The sequence below is a fragment of the Pavona decussata genome, unplaced genomic scaffold (assembly GCF_977016875.1).
Source record: "Pavona decussata unplaced genomic scaffold, jaPavDecu1.1 SCAFFOLD_96, whole genome shotgun sequence".
In the NCBI taxonomy this organism is placed as follows: Eukaryota; Metazoa; Cnidaria; class Anthozoa; order Scleractinia; family Agariciidae; genus Pavona; species Pavona decussata.
The window spans coordinates 1,302,770-1,321,305 of NW_028145513.1; the positions used below are offsets into that span (position 1 = coordinate 1,302,770).

An 18,536-nucleotide genomic window follows, 5' to 3' on the forward strand; every position below is an offset into this window, starting at 1 on the left:
TCCCACTACTAGTTTGAATGCTCTACCTCTGAGCTACAGGAGACTCGTAGGAGCTATTAACAGAAGCCATTGAACTAGGATTTTGTGACAAACATCTTCGTGCTAGGATTTGATTCTAAGTTCTCCCAACAGGAGTCGAACCTAAGAACTTCCCATTACTAGTTTGAATGCTTATTATTATTATTATTATTATTATTATTATTATTATTATTATTATTATTATTATTATTATTATTATTATTTTTATTATTATTATTATTACTCAGCTACAGGAGACTCGTGGGAGCTATTAACAGAAGCCATTGAACTAGGATTTTGTGACAAACATCTTTCATCGTGCTAGGATTTGTTTGTACTCGAAAAAAGAAAATCTAAGTTCTCCCAACAGGAGTCGAACCTTAGTCACCAGGCTCAAAACATAACATCTTGTTACATGTAACCACAGAACCTTTTAATGACTTAGTTTAACCATTTATCCCAGTGCCATCCTTCATCTCGGTAATTTAAGGCTCCGGTGTTGATTCACACTGTTTAATGTTCATTTTTTTTTTTTTTTTTTTTTGTAGAAACTTAGACAGCTTCTCCTTGTGCTGCTATGCTACTAGGGTTCTCGCAACTGTCAACTGTATAGTCCCATTTTCGGAGCGAGACTCGTTTTCAAGCTGCAACCGCATGATCGAGGCCACAGGCCCCAGGAAGATCATTTGGCTGCTTGGTATCCTTGCCGTGCTTGGTAACCTGGCAGTGATTGCCTGGCGTCTGATTAGACGTGACGACCACCCGGTTCAAACCTGTCTTTTGACAAACCTCGCGGTTTCTGACTTCCTCATGGGAGTGTATCTGATGATAATCGCCATTCAAGACCAAATATGGGCAGGTAATGCTATGATAACATTGCCAAAGGATTACTGATTTTCTTAACGAATGAACAAGAAGATTAACTTAGCTCATTTGAAAGCTCTGGGAATTAGTATGCTCTTTTAACAGTAGTTATGCGATATTGGAAACCTTGAATCACTTTACACCAGCAAGGACTGGTATAGCATGTTGAATCTATCCAAATGTGAGTGCTATTTTCTGGAGCCAGTCGATCTGCCTCAGATACTTCGTAAAAACATCCAGAAAGAACGTAATCACTGCTGGCTGCTATGTCGTAAATTTGAATCCAAATGCTCGGGATAGAAACTGTGGGTCTGTTTAGTTGTAGATCGTAGAGAGATGTCAAAATGTGGTAAGAACATCATGGCCACACGAGTCCTAACATCAGTGACAGTCGCCTACGGCTCGCGTGCCACTTCTTGTTATCATCACAATTTGATATTATCTGTGATCTATACGTGAACACCCCACAGAAAAATGGAATCTATTTTTTTAAGTAACCGATGATTATGGAAGATCCATTGAAATATATTTTCAAAATAATACAGATCAGTTCTGTTCCTAAAGGAAGTAGCCCTGGGAAATACTGTCCAATCACAACAGACGCAGACAACACAATGAACCAATCACAATTCACAACAAATACACGCAAAGTGGTGATAAGTGGGAGAAAATAACTCAGGTTTGGTTTTACTTCTAGTGCGCATGCACGGCTAAGTGAGTGGCACACAGAGAGCACAAAACAAAGGCAAACGCGAATAATTTTCGTCACGTAATTGAAAACTAGTCTAATCACTAAAACCTTCTTTTAGACATGCTTTTCATTTGTTACCTCATTAGTTTAGAATTTAAATCTTTGTAAATATTTATTCATTATTAAGCTCTACTTCTGTAGTTTAACATTAGTTAATTGTTTATATTAATTTTTATTCCTGTAAAGCGCATTTGATCATGCTTATATGGAATTTGCGCTACAAAAATTTTAATTATTATTTATTTATTTGAAACGATTCACTTACAGGAGCTTATTTCAGCTTTGACCTAACATGGCGGTCAGGAGCTCTCTGTAAGCTGGCTGGAGCTCTGTCGGTGCTGTCGAGCGAGGTCTCGGTACTAATGCTGACTGTTATCACCGCTGACCGGTTGATCAGTATCGTCTTCACATTCAGCTGTCGTCGTTTGACGTTAAAGGTTACTTACTTCATTTGCGCAGTGGTTTGGGTCTGTGGAGCTATCATCGCCGCTGTACCAACAAATGATAGCCCGTACTTTTACAACGAGGACAGAAGATATGGATTTTATGGTATGTTGGAAAGAGCCCCTCAATTCAATTTAAACGAACCTGTGAATTTGAGCAATACCTCTTGTCTGGAAGAGAAGTTATTCGTTCGTGTATTTTAAATATTTGTTTTTTGTCAGATACCTTACGAAAGTCTGAAATAAATTAACGTTAAATCGTTGAAAATACAATCTCATTTTAAATTTCGTTGGAAAACATGGAAATGATATTTTTGTGTTGGACAAAAAAGAATTTGATTAGCGCCTATTTTTTCATTTAAAATTCCCGGACGCCGCCATCTTGGATTTCATGACGTAATATGGTTGCTCTATTGTTTCACACAAAAGAACCTTTGCTTACTAACAATAGCGGCAACCATATGACGCCATAAAATCCAACATGGCGGCGCCCTGGAAATTTGAAATCGAAAATAGGCGATAATCATATGTAACTTTTACCACACTTGAATGTCACTTCTACTTTTTTAACCAAAATTTAGAATTTAGGCACTATTTCTGACAATTTACCGTCAATTTGTTGTCGGAGTGGAGGTTCCATTTAAAAAGTGATTTTCCCTTGCATATAAGCAAGATTTAGTGCTCAAAATGTAAGTTTTCGTAATTTTAAGGTGCTCTTTAAACCGTTCGAGTCAATACTGATGCCCACCATCTCAAGCCTATGCGTTATGGATTCTGAGCTTTTATTGAAATTTATCGGGTATTTCCCAGACTACCTTTTGGCATTGTCGCGTACGCTTTTACGCTTTTTTGGACTTCCTTTGTCGAAACAGCTGTTTACTAAAGTTCAAATTTTAATTTGTCGTGTGCCTTGTGTATTCCTATCCCCCACGATCTACTTGCGAGTGCTGGTACAATTTTCTGATGGCGGAATAACATCCGTTGTCAATTCTTCTTGTCACGAAATGTTTGCACCGTTTATTTAATGATTTAGTTTCAGATCGAGCTTGCATTTTTTTGCTGTTACCTCTTTTATACCTTACCCATTACAAGGTTTCCTTTGGCGCTTACAACGGGCAATTCACTTGTTCCAGAGAGACCAAACTAATATACGCCTCTGTAATACAAACCAGTTCCATAGAACGGACACTCCCCTCTGTCCCAACCCTTTGGTGTCAGTATTTCTAAAACAGGTTCCAGTGACTGAACTCAGTGGTTGCTGATCATGAATGCCCTAAGGAACTTTGGGGCTTTAATGAAACGGACGTAGTGCAGGCGCATTATTCAAACACATTTCCTATACGTTGTGCGTTAAGCTTTTCAATAGGCCTTATCACGGTTTTCGACGCCATTTTGACGAGTAGGCAAGGACGTCTGAAATAACAGTGTTTGTATGGAAATCCGATGTCAAATAATTTTTATAAAACATCGCTTTTGAAAAAATCATGAATTGGAAACTTTTGGAACTGGAGAAAGGATTTTAAGAAAAAAATTGGAGGGATGTAGCTGTGCCAGAAAGCGCCCAGTCGTGTTTTGCACTTTCCATACATTTCCCTGTATTTTTTTCCCGCGAACTATTTTTAGTAGCAGTTCACGGCTGGGGTGCCATACAGACAAATGTATGGAAAGTTCAAAACTCGACTGGACGCTTTCTGGCACAGCTACACCCATCCAATTTTTTTCTTAAAATCGTTTTCCTAGTGCCAAAAGTTTCCAATTCATGAATTTTTCAGAAGCGCTGTTTTTTGAAAATTATTTGACATCGGATTTCCATACAAACACTTTTATTTCAGACGTGTTTGCCTACTCGTCAAAATGGCGTCGAAAACCGTGATAAGGCCTATTGAATTCCACTAAAGACTTGTTGCATTATTTTCTTTCCTAAGGTCGTTCGTCAGTATGTCTTCCTCTTCAGTTATCTGAAGAAAGGCTGGCAGGCTGGGAGTATTCAGTTGCTGTGTTTATCGCTTTGAATCTCGCAGCATTCCTCTTCATTCTGGCAGCTTACATCGCCATTATCCTTACAGTGTCTAAATCACAACAGAGGATCAAAGCTCATGGAGAATCACAAACGAATTCCACGAGCCTCAAAAGAGAGTCCACCCTGGCACGGAGAGTGTTCGCTATCGTCTTAACGGACTTCAGTTGTTGGGTGCCTGTTATAATCATGAGTATTCTCGCTCTTATCGGCAAATTCCACGATCCTTCAGGATTGGTTTACGTGTGGTTTGCAGTGTTTGTTCTGCCGGTTAATTCCGCTGTCAATCCTGTGCTCTACACCTTTTCTACGCCTAAGGTAGGAAGATAAATTATTGTAAAACTGAACAAAGCACCGGTGTGTTGAAGTACAGTCCGGCGTCAAGTCAATGTGGCTACCACATTTGATGAACCAGTCAGCAAAATCCTAAACAGTATGACCACTCAAATGAAAGCTGTGTTTTCCTATTGTGCTGTTCATGCTATAGATAGTTAAGTCTTGACTTTTGCGCTTGCGGATCGTTTAGCGTGGCCGGTATTCAAACCAAAGCTATTGGGCAGTAGCTTTTTAGCTGTGCGGCTGCTCATGCTGTAATAAGAGGTTCTAACCGTTGAGTCTTGAGGTTTAAGTGAAACCATCCAAATGAAGCCACCAGGTCAAGACTGGATGATGGTGGTGCACCGGCCGCCCGCCATACACTAAGTCCCCCAGTATGTCGAATGTGCACAATAAAACGACCACAAGATAGACTTGGTATTGGACAACAACGAGATACACGTGACAAATTTTGACTGAACAAAACAATGGACCTGGAATAGGAGAATCACCCCTGCAGGCCTGGCCTAGTGATTCGAGCGCTCGTCTACTCCGCCGGAGCAGAAACATGCTTGCTGATTTCTACTTTGTTCTGACGGTTCTGCTACGATAACCACGCCTCGACATTTCTGCCTGTTCGATCGGACTTGTGGGTGATGGAAGAGGGTTTCGTTTCCAATCCATCGTACAGAAAAAGATGGCGGCTGTACATGTTACCACAATACCTTGGGAACCTAACACAGTCAATAGGCAGATAGAAAGCCATAAATTTGCGAATTTCATCCCTGCACTAACAACATTGTGTATGGTTGGTTTGAAGTTGTCAGAATTATACTGTGCTTTTTTATCAGCGTGTTCAGGTTTTGGTACTCTAGGATCTATGGGTAAATGTACCAGTCACCATCTTTTTCGATTATGGTGGATATTAATATTCTTTAAGGGGTAGTATCATGAGAGATATCATGATTTTGGAAAAAAATTCATTAAATTTAAACTTTGAGCACTGTGTTAATTAATTTCTAAATCGCTAATTGAAAGAAATATGAGTTGTGATTCTACTGAGACGAAAGGTTGAACCAAATATGGTACAACCGATTTTTAGTACATTACGACAGCGAAAATTGAAAACGTCGGCCCGACGTCTTCAAATTTGAACCCATTTTTATTTTGGTCATCTGACGGCAAAAATATCTGATGGTCTTTTAATGGAATTTTGGTCATTATATCTTGGCTGCTATCAACCGAATAGCGTCTTTTCGGTTTTCAATGCGTTACTAAAAATAGCGTGATACTGTCCCTTTAATCAAGCTCAACTGTACACGCGAAATAAAATGTCTAACTTCAACTTTTATCCAACTAATCATATTGCGGCATTAACAAGTTACGCCCTCATTCACACGCGTTCACACTTATACTCCGGCCTTTATTTGCCAGGTGAGAAGCGTCCTAACAGGATGGCTGACTCGAATGTTTCACTGCGTGAGCTCCAAAATCAGGCCTACAAGCTCCACCATCTCCGGTCAAGACAACTTAGGTAAGCGTTGAATTGAACTATAGCATAACCGGTTTCTGGTATCTCTCTGGTTGAAAGAGAATTCAAACGTTTATAGTAGGAGTTAAAACCCGGATTAATGGGGAGGGGTGGGGGAAAGAGGGGGCATTCAGGTATATTAGTGGTGGCGAGATGCGAAGGCCACTAGCTTTTGGGTTTGAAATTGGTGGTTGGGGACTTTGGATGTGTTAGGAATTTTCTGGTGGACTTTTATGGATGGAAAGATTTTGTCAGGGTTTTGATGTGGAGAAGAATGGACTTTTAGGGTTAAGTTCCAGGCTTAGCGGTCACGTTTAGGTAAGGTTTTAAGATAGAATACAGCGAGGGCAAGTTTGCTTGAAGGCAGTCTGGTCGCGTATGGTTGCTCCTTTCCGCTCCTAAGCAAACAGAATCACAAGTTGAGGCAGTGGAGATACCTTGTGTCGGCTTGTAACTCTTTTTGGTCAGAATGTCTGTACTTTCGATAACTTACCATCTGGTGGCTTGCTTTTACTTTGGCCAAGCTCACATTAGCGCGCTTGTTAGCACGAGATTCTTCCCTTTTTCGGGAGAATTGAAAGTCGACTCAAGTTGGTCTCAGTATTGTTTTCTCTGGTACTGGCAACGTGCAATTCTGCTTTGAAATATCTTTTGGAACGTTTCGTCTACTTGCAAGCCCGCATGGTCACCCAACGTACGTCTGTATACTGTGAGTTGGCATTTTCAAACTTCTTTGCCTTGCGGGCTCGACTGATTAGTTCTTTTAGGTTACGTGATTGGAAGCAGCATCGGTCTTGACCTTCCATCTCTGGTCTCCGCATGAAGATATTTCAGCTGGGTATCCCAGAGCTCAACTCTGGAATTTTGGCGACGCTTGTAAATAGGCACGGAAATTTGGTTTTGATAGCCTTTGATTCACATCAAAGGCGTGTCAAAAGTGCACCAACTGAAACAGTCACCTCTGCATGCCATATTTGAGTCAGTAGAAGCACTTTTACATAGCGTCAACGGTATTACCTTTGACGCGCATCAAAAGTACCTTTCTGTAAATCAGGCAACATTTGAAAGCAATTTAAGCTACATCTGATAAAAAGCGCATTACTTTTTGTACTATGCGTGTCAAACGCTAGGCATACATCCTTTGACACAGTTAGCGTGTTTCTGAGGTGATTGGTAAGGCAGATTTTTCGTGTATTGTTGGAGTTTTTGTATCCTCTTATATCCTTTTTGAAGTACATGTTTTTTGTGTTAATTTGAGGCCCTATGTTAACTATCCAGTTAACAGTATCTGTGTCACCCCCACCCCCTAAAAAAAGGTGTTTTTGTCAATTACTTTGGCCTTGAAGTTACATTCCAATGAAAAGCATATGGGGAAAGTTTGTTTTAGCTTATGGTTTAGTAACTTTTGGCTGGTTTGTACCCATACAGGACACGATGAAGGAATCACAGAGCTGGAAACAGTGGGTCGCAATGCAATCACTGTGACCACCGTGTCTGTAAAACAACTACCAAAGGAAATAAGCATCCAACCGGAAGATGAAAATGCCACTAGCAGCCAATTTCAGCACCAGTTTGAGAACTAGCAGCGCTCTTCTTTCCACCGACAAAGAGAAAGAAAAGCCTAAAAAAGACAAAGGATTGGGTAGCAGTAAATTTTCAGTAAATTTTCGTAAACGAGTTTCGGAAACTGTTTTATCCCCATGTAATTTTGGTACAACTTTGTGATTCACAAAAATCTAGCGTCGGCAACTATCGCCAAAGTGAGTTAACGAAACTTTTCTTCCATGACATATTTATTTAAACAGGAAAGGAACAAAACGTGTTTGTTTGGTTTTTGCAAAGTTTAGCTGAAATTCTGCCAGTGGCAGTGGCTTAACCTCTTTATTTAATTGAGATACTGTAAATTACACTCAGTTTGTTTCTTAAAAGCAACTGTGATCACAAAGAATAGCATTTGGTATAGTTAGTTTGCCTTCACCCCTCATCTTAAGTAGACATTCACTTGTAACCAGCAAAATGTGCCTATTTTTTTTAGCGGAAGTAATCTGACTTTAAGGAAAACTTTGAGGCCTGTGAGTTAGGTCTATAAACTTTTAGAGTCTCTGAGTGAACTTTATGAGAGTACTGAAATTTTTTAGGCACCAATTTTATGTACTAATAACTGGATACTAAGATTTTGCACACTTCAAATCTTAAAAGATGTTTCCCTTTTTTGGAACTTCAAAAGGCATTTTAAGAGTCCAAGAGTCAATTAATGATTAAGTTGTAACATAAACAATATTGATGTAGAACTTGACGTGCAATAAACGGTGAACGAAGAAATATGGTGTGTTGTCATGTTACCCCGGGCTTGATATGACAGATGCATTCATTTCAAATAAGGCTGCCAAATACAACAACGAAACCAAAGTCAGAAATTGTTATTCATTTCACGTAGTTCATGGAGAGCTCATTTCGTTTACAAATTTCACGGACGCTAGACAGTGTATTTCACTAAAGAATTACCGATTTACATTTGCAGCACGTTTTGGAGAACAACCATGGATATAATTTTTTTTTTTTTGGAAGTAATCGAAAACTGGTGTAAACAAGTGTAAATATCCCGTGTAGAATATTGCTTAATCAGTTGCAAACAGCGCTTGACGTTGTACCGCATGCATCTTGATGTGTAATGACATTGTAAACGAAAATCACGAGTGGTTTGGAAATGAAAAAACAAAACATAGTGAAAAAAAAAAAAGAAAAAAAACGCAAAAACAAAACAAAAAACGCGCAAACAATAGTAAAACTTACACATATTTCCTTTGTCAAGGAACAGACCACTATATAGAAATCGTTCCTTTTTTTCAGTACATTTATGTTACAGCGGTTACCAGTAACACGCGACCTAATGCCTTAAAAACACTCCGATACAGTTGCGTTTTGGTGGACGTCAATCAAAGAAAAGCCGTTGAAATTGTTTTTGAATTCTGGGAACATTTCAAGGCAACAGAACGAAGAAATTGACAGTTTTATCCGCTGACGGATGGTAAACTTTATGAAAGTTGATTTCCAAGACAGGTTATCTAAAAAATGCGCATTAGGCGAAGCCGTATTTTTTTTATGAAACATTTGAAATCGCTGCACCTGAAGCCCGCCGCACACGTGAGGAAAGAGCTGAGCAAAATGCCTCGCGGGGCAGATAGCTCAGCCGTTTCCTCTCGTGTGCGGTGAAGTTTTGGTGAGAATTTAATCACGCGAGGCGAAATTCTCACCAAAACTTCACCGCACACGAGGGGAAACGGCTGAGCTATCTGCGGGCGGCGGGCTTGACAATAGAAATCAGCGATGCATGCAAGTGAGCAAATTATCACGTGCAGTGAAAATCGAAATTTTTAATTCAAAAATACCTTTTATTTGCGCTTGATCTGGCTGGAGAAAGAATTTAAATAAAGTTTATCTTCTCTTAACGGGGTAAAATTCTTAGTTTCGTGCAGGGTTACCTTGTAATCTTGTCAGAATTCAAAATAATTTCAACGGCTTTTCTTTGATTGACGTCCACCAAAACGCAACTTTATCCGACTCTTTTGAATGCCGTAGGTAGCGTGTTATTGGTAACCGCTGTAAACAGTCTTACTGCACAATAGCTAGCCGCAAACTTTTCCCAGTTAGTTATTACATGTGAGGTAGGATCAAAATCGCAAAATTGGTGTTTAACAGAATTGTATATACAACTTTTGTTAAAAACAAGAAACAACTTAACCACTTTACCGGATAAAGAATTTACTTCATAAATAAACAGCGTAAAGAACGTTCTTTTTGTTACACGTAAGTGTCGCAGTGTCAAGCGTTCTCTTCTGGAACACCGCTTGGTTGCTCGTCAGTGTACTCAGGTTTTGACTGGCTCACATCATGTCGATGGCTGGCCGTTTTACTTTCATTATTAGTTTCTGAGTGTACACAGTTCAAAGACTCTTCTTTATGTTCACCATTCATCTGACTTGAGTTTTCCCTCTTAGCGTTATTCGATTCTTCAAGTCTTTCTTCCTCTAACTTTGCGGCAAGTTGTTTCTCGTAGTCTTTCGCCAACTGCTTGCAAAATGTTTTGTGTGTATGCCAATGCAACTTTTGACACCTGACGCTACAATAACCAACCTAATGAGGAACAGTAAATAAGGCTGCTTATTAACTTGGTAGGAGGTCTGAAGGGGTTATCGAGATACTAACGGGTGAACCCTAAGAGGAAGAACCGAGAGAAAAAGATTTCTTTCAAACGGGTTTGAACAATTTAGAAAAGGCAACTTGGAAGTCCGTCCATTTAATCATACCTATGATATAATTAAGACCAGATTTGGTAAAAACCCTTCAAGAAATATATTTTATCAGAGAACTACAAAAGTTTTAAAAGTGCTGCTCATAACCGACGAACATGAGAATTTACAACACCAAAGCCAGAAATAGAAGATGAGGGTTTATTAGGATGAACCGAATGCGTGGAAATCGCTTAGGAAAATTAGCACATACAGCTTGGTTTAGTGCAGTTCGATACACTAAAATAACTTACCGATTTACAAGCCGAGCATTTTTTTATATTTCGCTTCTCCGTGCAAACCCCACAGCAATCGCTAAAATCCGCGCTGAAAACGAACGAGGAATCTTATTATATTCCATAAAAAAAATAGGTAGTCCTGCTCATTTAGTAGTTTTTCATATGAGTCTGACTTTAATAGGTCTATAAACTGTTCTTTAACGCTTATTCTTGAAGGAACGTTATTTTTGTATTATCAGAAACGTTATTAAAATGCCAAAGTACATGGCAATAAGTGAGATATGGAAAGATGGATGACTTAGATAGTTAACTTAGCTGAGTAGGGAATAAGGTCACGCATTACTTAGGGGACATAGTTCCCGGTGTTGTGGCCTGGTCTTTGTGTGTATATTCTCCTGGTTGGGTGAGCAAATGCTCGGAGATATTAGCTGCATAAGCTACTCTAAAATCCGAGGGTAAATAAAGATATGGTGATGACGATGACGATGACGATGACGATGACGATGACGATGACGATGACGATGACGATGATGATGATGATGATGATGCGCACTCTCACTCCCACTTTCTTACCAGCTTCCTGTTTTCACATACCGACCCTGTTTGAATGGCATGCTCGGCATGAGTGTCCCAGTAATTCACTGGTTATGGCATCTGACCGGGGAGGAAACCGTCTTGGGTTCGATTCCCTTTGGAGACTCGGAATTGTTTTGCTATCTTGCATGGTAAATACTGCTTACTCATTCCTTCTACAATCGTGGACAAAACTCGTTAAGAAAACTGCGAATTTTGCGTATATATTTCAATCTACCTTCAAGAAAACACCGCCTGGAAAGTACCGAACCTTCGCTCCCCCCTTCCCCTTAACTCAATGTTGCTTTGAAGGCCGGACGATGACCCAGCCTTTTTTCCAGCGGCAGAGCAACATTGATGAGGGGAAGAGGGGGGGAGCTGTGTTGTTGACGTATCATTGTAGCCCTCGAATTTGGAGATTGACTAACAGTTTCTTATCAATTTTTTTGTCCACGATTGTAGTTACCACTGCTGCGGCGTTGACGACCGGTACAGACCTTTAGATCCTAATAGTTTTTAGCGAAGTACTAAGAACAGATATATCCCGGGAAGCTTCATTTTACTCTTTGTGAGCGACGAACTTGACGCAGTTCTTTTGAATGATGATAGCTAAGCCCTTAAGCAAGACCGCTAAACTTAACTAGCTGGGGTATGTACCATTAAAGAAGTGTTAAAATTTTAGATATTAAAAAATGAAAACCTACCAGCGGAGACCATTTATACTCTGAGTGAGAACAGCAAGAGCTGTTGGATCAAGTCCCTAAAAACAAACCGACCAACAAAGAAAGTCATCAACCAATCAAACGAACAAGCGAACAGTCAAGGTGACTAGCTTCTAAAGAAACTGTGGTGCTGCGTCAGTGGTAGCCTGCTAAGTTCTTTGGCTCGTTTTGTGGGGAAGAGCGTGTGGCGTGAAGAGCCAACGAACGTCTGCGTATGAGGCTACGTCAGTGGGGGAGAACAAACGAATATTTGTTTTTAGAGCGGTTTCCAATTGAATGTCGAAAGTAATTTCACGTTTGCTTTGGTTTTACATTACTACGCTCTGTGATTGGTTAACAAAACTCGCGACACTTTCTCAACCAATGGGAATCCACACCAAAACCACTCGTGTTTTGTCCGCACGCGTTTTCCCGCGCTTGGCGCCAGTTACATATATTTGGTTCGAATTCTGATTGGCTCGTTGTGTTGTTTACATTTGTTGCGATTGGCCAGAGTAATTACTTTGGTTTTGGTCTTACGTCACGCAATTGGAAGCCACTCTAATACTGAGGTGGTAACGTAATTTGGCCTCCGTTACGGTAAAGAGATTAGCGAGCTTACGTTTTATTAGAGCGTTAGTCCTTCGTCAGAACGAATCGATTCCCTCTGATCAAACTTAAGGTTACCCGGTACCTTCAGAGGTGTCTTCAGAGGTGTCTCGCGTCCAAGCGATGTAGCGCGTCCGGTTTGAACTGTAGATACCTGAACCCTTATATCAAATCATTAGTTAAAGCTTATAGAGCTGGCTATCCAACTAAACCAAGAATTTTGAAATAAAATGAATTGCCGAATTTTTAGCGCTGTTTTCTCGAATAAATTTTTTTCACTTGGAGGAGCCTCTTCAAAGAGCTAAAACGTAAAAGGAATTTGTTCGTTTGCCTTCAAATTTGAACTGTAGCTAGTTTAACTTATAAACAACAAAAACGCGTCTGCGAATTTTTTCTTTCGAAATATTTTTTCTCCGAGAGCGATTTTTGTACGATTACTCCACATTTTTTTCATCCTATTTCAAAAATGCTCTATAACTTTTCACTGCGATTGAATATGGCAAAACGCAGACACGTCTTTTTCGCGCTTTGGGTTCGGAAACTGAGGAGAAAATTAAATTAGCAAAAAACAAAATTCACGTTGACTTGTAGCTTTAAAAAGGTGATTCGGACGCTCGCAATTAGAGGTCGTGAAAAATTTGATAATTTATTTATTTCAAAATTCTTGGTATGGTTTGATAGTGAGCTCTATAAGCTTCAATTTGATATAGGGGTTTAGGTATCTACAGTTTAAACTGGACGCGCTACATCGCTAAAACGCGAGACACCTCTGAAGATATCGGGTAACCTTAAGGGCTAACGGACGTCAGCTCTCGAATCTCTTCACGGTGGCCAAATTACCACATCAACTAAGCTGATAAAACCAAATAAGCAAACAATCGATTAACAAACGAATAAACAAACAAGCGCTTCACACTGAAGTATAAAAATTCTTCTTGCATTTTTCCTTCTGTGAGAAAACAACTGAAATTCAAATCATCAAAGTTAACGTTCGATTAATGTAAAAAGAGAACAGAGCGCAAAGTGGAGAATCGTACCTTTTCTATAGGTGCTACCGTCTGAACCAGCTGTCTAAATATGGTGCATTCAGGATAGTCAAACTCCTTTATGGCCTGCCGAACAAGATCTTCAACATTCAGGAAGAACCCATCGGAGGATCGACCTTTTGTTAGACTGTAGGAGAAAACGTTGGGAAAGAAAAGAGCGTTTGGCCAAAGGCTCATCACTTCTCTATTTAGTTTCTTAGCTCGCAACTGAGAGTAAGTTAAACTATTAGAGTCAGCGTTTTCTTTCTTTTAAAAGACAATGAAGGGAGTGAGACCACAAAACAGACCGTATACTATTATTTCGTGGGCCCATCATACGAACTCGTCCGGTCCTTGAACTAAACGTCTGGAGCGAGCGAAGAAATGGAGAGTAAGACAAGGGAGAGACGACGCTCGCGCGCGAGAATCCACGCTTTCCGCGCGCGCTTCGCGCCTCACTATTTGGACTTTCGGCGATTCGAGTCTTCCTCCGTAATTTCAAGAGAAGAAACGAGTGTTTTGCAGTCCACCTCCACTCACTCCCACCCCTTTGCTTTTAACCTTGTTATGTAAATCTGCGATTTTTATTTTGCTAATGCATCCAACGATCAGTGTGAGAAAATAAAAGGTAAGTGAACAGGCTACCTTTACAAGTGCAGTACCTAACTCAACAAAGACATACAGCCAGGAGTGGAGAACTGCTCCCGGCTTTGCCGTCATGACGACTCCTCTGCATGCTCCTCACGAGAGCAGAGGCACTCCGAAAGTTATGTTTTATGTGCTGTAAAATTTTGTGTACTTTCAATTTTCACATTTTTATCGATTAAATAGACCATACAAGGAAAACAGTTTTACTTAAAGATGGTGTCTCCTAGTACAGAGGTATATTTTGCGCCGTGCATGACTATGCGAGAAAAGCAGATCATATCTTAGCAGGGACTGTTGGAATAAAAAAAAACCAGCATTTGCAGCGATAATTACACAACAATAAGCTTTAAAATACATACAGCTGTAACAATAATATTATATTGCGGTTTCTTTTTTCATCTCTGGCAAATGCGTGGCTAGCCCCAACTTTCTTTTTGGATTTCATTATATAGCCTTTGCTAAGATCTTCCTTTCACCATAGTCATAAACTGCGCAAAAATACCTTTGTACCACCCGGTAAGCAGAGTTTTGTGCAGAACGCATGCGCACTAACAAAAGGGGGCACCGTCCTTAAATACCCAAAAATAGAAACCATCCAAAACTTAGACAGCGTTTCTTTAAAAGTAACTGCTATAAAAGACTGCTCAAACCGATGGCAATGACTCGCGCTAAGGTCAGGTGCAACCTTTATGCATGTAAATGTTTACTCACTATTTTATGAAGCCTTCAATTCCATCTTTTCCATCCAAACCGTCATGCCAGCGTGCACACTTCTTTAACATGAATGCAAGGTAGTGCAACTTCATTGCAATAACCTCATGCATCTCCGACGACTTCACATTTGACTCCACTAACAGCTCCAGAACTTTTACCAGACTTTTGGAATTTTCAACAAGGTTTAGGTTATCCTGCAGATACATCGCTATCTAAAATAAACAAAAACAAAACAACAACAAAAAAATCAAAACAAGATGCTAAATGGTTGCAGAATAAACTCTGCTTTACTATCCCTAATGCAAAGTTGAAAAAAGGAAAGTTAAAATTAATTTAAACATTTTTTTTTCTCAGTGACAAAATTCGGGTTTTTTTTTTTTACTGTTTTCCTATTTATTGTTTTTCTTGTAGTGGTTTATTATTATTATTATTATTATTATTATTATTATTATTATTATTATTATTATTATTATTATTATTATTATTATTATTATTACTATTATTTTATTTTATTTCTTTCTTATAGCTTCCTGCATGCTAAGCTTTTTTAAATTGTAATTCTAACGTGTAACCGGTATGGTAAGTAATCTAGTTAATTGTATGTTTAAAGCGGTATGCATTGAATTGTAAGTAGAGTTGTATTGTATTGTTGGTAGTGTAAGACTAACCAGTATAGAAAGTAATGTAAGTATTGTATTGTACATGTAGGTAGAATACTGTATTGTTTAGTGATGTATTTAGACCATACTGTAAGTAATGTAAGTAATGTGATTTTGCAAATAAAATTTTAAAAAATCCCCCGGAAAAATATGTGACTGCTTGTAGTCTAGGCCTAACGGAACTTCAGAAGTCAATTTCTGGAATAAACCTGGAACTTTAAATCTAATTTTACCTTGACAGGACTTAGGTTTTGAGTGACAGCATACTTGTGTAGCACAGGCACCAAGACAGCTGATAGTTTAGGCTCTTTCTCCAAACCTGTTAGTTCAAAAAATAATAATATTTGATTTTTGATAAAAATATTATGTTAAACTTATTATATCGAGCTTTTGTTCATGTGACCCCAGTTGTTCAAAGAGTCGATAACTTTGTCCAGCAGATAAGTTGCTATCCAGCGAATGGTATGTATGAGTTGAAGCACATTTTATCGGCTGGATAGTGCTTTTTTCTGTTGGGTAAATTTGTCTGCTCTTTGAGCGACTGAGGCCTTGGAAGTTTGGTACTGAGATCTAAAACCTGGGACAAACCAGACCGTGGACTGACAAAGCTGCCAACTCTCCTTCTTTGTTCCCTGCAGAGTGGGGAGGGTATTTGTACATGGAGGCTCCACCTAGCCTGTGCGGCAGGAACTAGAAATGGGAAGGGAGAACCCATATGCTTATACATGTAGGTCTGGAGTAACTTGGATGATGAAACAAGGACCAACTTTTGAACAATATATTCTGGCTTGCCATAATTCTACACGGTGATCCCAGCAGCCACCAAGAAAATTACTGCATCCAGAATATATCCACGATTGAAATATAGTCAAAAGCTATTAATAATAATATTTACAACACAAGAAATAAGTCAGTCATGTTACATGTACCTTGGGGTTTTGTATAGTACTCCAAGTCTTCCAACGACAAGAAGTTATTTATGAGGCTAACACAGTCATTCTGACCTGTACAAGAAGATTAACAACATGATTAACACTTTTACTTTCAGCATCAGTGTACTGATTTTTAATTAGAAGATGAAAATTTTCTGACTGGATGTACCATTTTGTGCATTATTCTTATCAAGATCCTAAACACAAACCTGCAGAAGGAATTTTATTAAGTTTATCATTGCAGATATTATTAAGCTCAGAAAATGCACACCACAGCTGTCCATACAAAGAATAAGTGTGAAAACATAACTCCCAGTAGAAGCTCATAACATGGTGGAACCTCTCCTTATGTGGCCCCAGAGAGTGATACCCCGAAACATTAGAACACCTCTGATATTAAGGGCAACTCACTTGTTTTCAGAGAAACAAGAGTTTATATGAACTCTACCTCTGCAATAAAAACACTCAAGTTGAAACCCCTTGGTGTACAGATGTTTCCAACAATTGCCGGTTTTCACTGTCACGCCATTGCTGTGTGCGTGAAAAAAAAATTGAAACAATTCCATGAATGAAGTCAAGCAATTGACATGTTATAGATGATAAGTAGATAAGAAACCTGTCCAAGTGTCAGGTCTGTGCGGTATCCCGTACTCGAGTTATTTGACAAAATGTTTCACACAAATTTATAGAGCTTAGTATGGAGAAGCCATGTTGTCGATGCCCCTCTGAGGGACACAAACATGGTGGCCAGAAATAGGAAAAAAAATCTGGAGTTCATTTTTGCCAGAAAAGAGGTTTGCTTTTCCTTGTGAATTTTCGAATGTTAATATAAATATTTCTCCTCAAACTTAAATTGTTTAGAGTACTGAAAATCACACGAAGAGGCATTTTTAAGATACGGAACAGCTCTGTCACGGCCGTCCTCTTGATGTCACGCACAATGAAAACTCGAAAATTGGAACTGTTCTGTTTTCAAAAGGAAGTATGACATCCCGCTAAGAAATTATTGTGAAAGGACATATTTTTAGGTAATTTTTCCTTGAATGAAGGTAAAAATTTTGTAGACCTCCCGGTTTTGCATTCTAGAATTTGGTGACGTCACATGAAAACCAAGAATATCTACATTGTACTAGATTACAAATTTTATTTATAAAGTTAGTTTTGACATTATTTTTTTTCTTACCAACAAAAGCTCCTAGTTGAGCAGCAGTTCTTCCAATATTATTTTCTGCACTCACTCTGGCTCCCGCTTCAAGTAAGACTCTTACAGCGTCCACAGATCCTGAAGAATAAAGAATAGCAAATCAAATTTGATTTATGCTTGACAGATCATTTCACTGATGGTAACCAATGCACTCGGTGTTAGGCATGACAATACTTTTTAGTGATTGACTGCACAATAAAACCCTATCCAAGAGAAATAATCAATATAGTGCATTGTTGATTCTCTCATTTTAGGAAGCACCTTTTAAGATGTAGGTTTCACAGCATTTTAACTGCTTACGCTGATAGCCTTCATTTTTTCATGTCTCTGATTAGTTGTGTTAATACTGATATGTGGTGTGATTGATGGCTTTTACTGAGGGATTTTCATGCGGGTTACCCCGGTAACCTTAGCCGATTCTTTTGACTGGTCTATTGACACAATGTTGGCTGCTGTGTCTCTTATCCGTGGCCAAAGATGCTTCAGGAATTTCAAATCATTATCCAATTCATTTATTAAGGAACTGTTACATTAGGCTAAACTTCATGATTAATTTGTCTTAAAATTTTGTACAGTAATACACTCCAAGGAGAGCTGCAAGCATATGGATTAGTTGGCATTAGGGGAGCTACTGGCACGGGGAAAAAAATGCCGAAAAGCCAACAAATGATATGAAAAAATGTTAAGAAATGACTTTCACTTGTTGAGAATGTGACTAGAGACAATTTGAATGAAACACCACTAACAGATGCTAATTTACCTACCAGAGAGACAGGCAAACATGAGGGCTGTGTACTGAAATAGAAAAATATGAGAGAAATGAAAAATAACTATAATTTTATCTACCTATAGAGTAAACAAGAACTCCAATGAACTTTTCAGCTAAGATGTAGTATTTATGTTCAAACCTTCACCATGAATGACTATTATAAAAGTAATGTTCAATGAATGAGTGCAAGCAGGGATGACACAATGGTGAGAGCACAGCTGCCTCCCACCAATGT

General features: G+C 39.0%; 2 protein-coding genes across 6 annotated transcripts in view; one reads left to right on the forward strand and one right to left on the reverse strand.

Moving 5' to 3' along the window:
- LOC146472865 (uncharacterized) overlaps window positions 1-8,259 on the forward strand; it is a 97,656-nt gene extending 89,397 nt beyond the window's left edge. For all 3 annotated transcript variants that reach the window (XM_085119099.1, XM_085119101.1, XM_085119102.1), the window contains 5 exons: window positions 567-877; window positions 1,901-2,182; window positions 4,002-4,411; window positions 5,843-5,942; window positions 7,368-8,259. In XM_085119099.1, coding sequence (XP_084975225.1) covers window positions 567-877; window positions 1,901-2,182; window positions 4,002-4,411; window positions 5,843-5,942; window positions 7,368-7,522 — 1,258 coding nt within the window. In that variant the 3' untranslated portion in view covers window positions 7,523-8,259. The remainder of the gene's footprint in view (window positions 1-566; window positions 878-1,900; window positions 2,183-4,001; window positions 4,412-5,842; window positions 5,943-7,367) is intronic.
- LOC146472867 (ankyrin repeat and MYND domain-containing protein 2-like) overlaps window positions 1-18,536 on the reverse strand; it is a 79,702-nt gene that overhangs the window by 59,658 nt on the left and 1,508 nt on the right. The window contains exons 4-12 of one of the 3 annotated variants that reach the window (XM_085119112.1): window positions 18,297-18,327; window positions 17,512-17,610; window positions 16,326-16,400; window positions 15,630-15,715; window positions 14,735-14,949; window positions 13,388-13,523; window positions 11,745-11,800; window positions 10,483-10,555; window positions 4,340-4,406 (exon numbers count right to left, since the gene is read on the reverse strand). In XM_085119112.1, coding sequence (XP_084975238.1) covers window positions 4,401-4,406; window positions 10,483-10,555; window positions 11,745-11,800; window positions 13,388-13,523; window positions 14,735-14,949; window positions 15,630-15,715; window positions 16,326-16,400; window positions 17,512-17,610; window positions 18,297-18,327 — 777 coding nt within the window. In that variant the 3' untranslated portion in view covers window positions 4,340-4,400. Of the gene's footprint in view, window positions 1-4,339; window positions 4,407-8,408; window positions 10,074-10,482; window positions 10,556-11,744; window positions 11,801-13,387; window positions 13,524-14,734; window positions 14,950-15,629; window positions 15,716-16,325; window positions 16,401-17,511; window positions 17,611-18,296; window positions 18,328-18,536 lie in introns of those variants that run through there. The other 2 variants (XM_085119111.1, XM_085119110.1) reach the window with 2 other exon arrangements.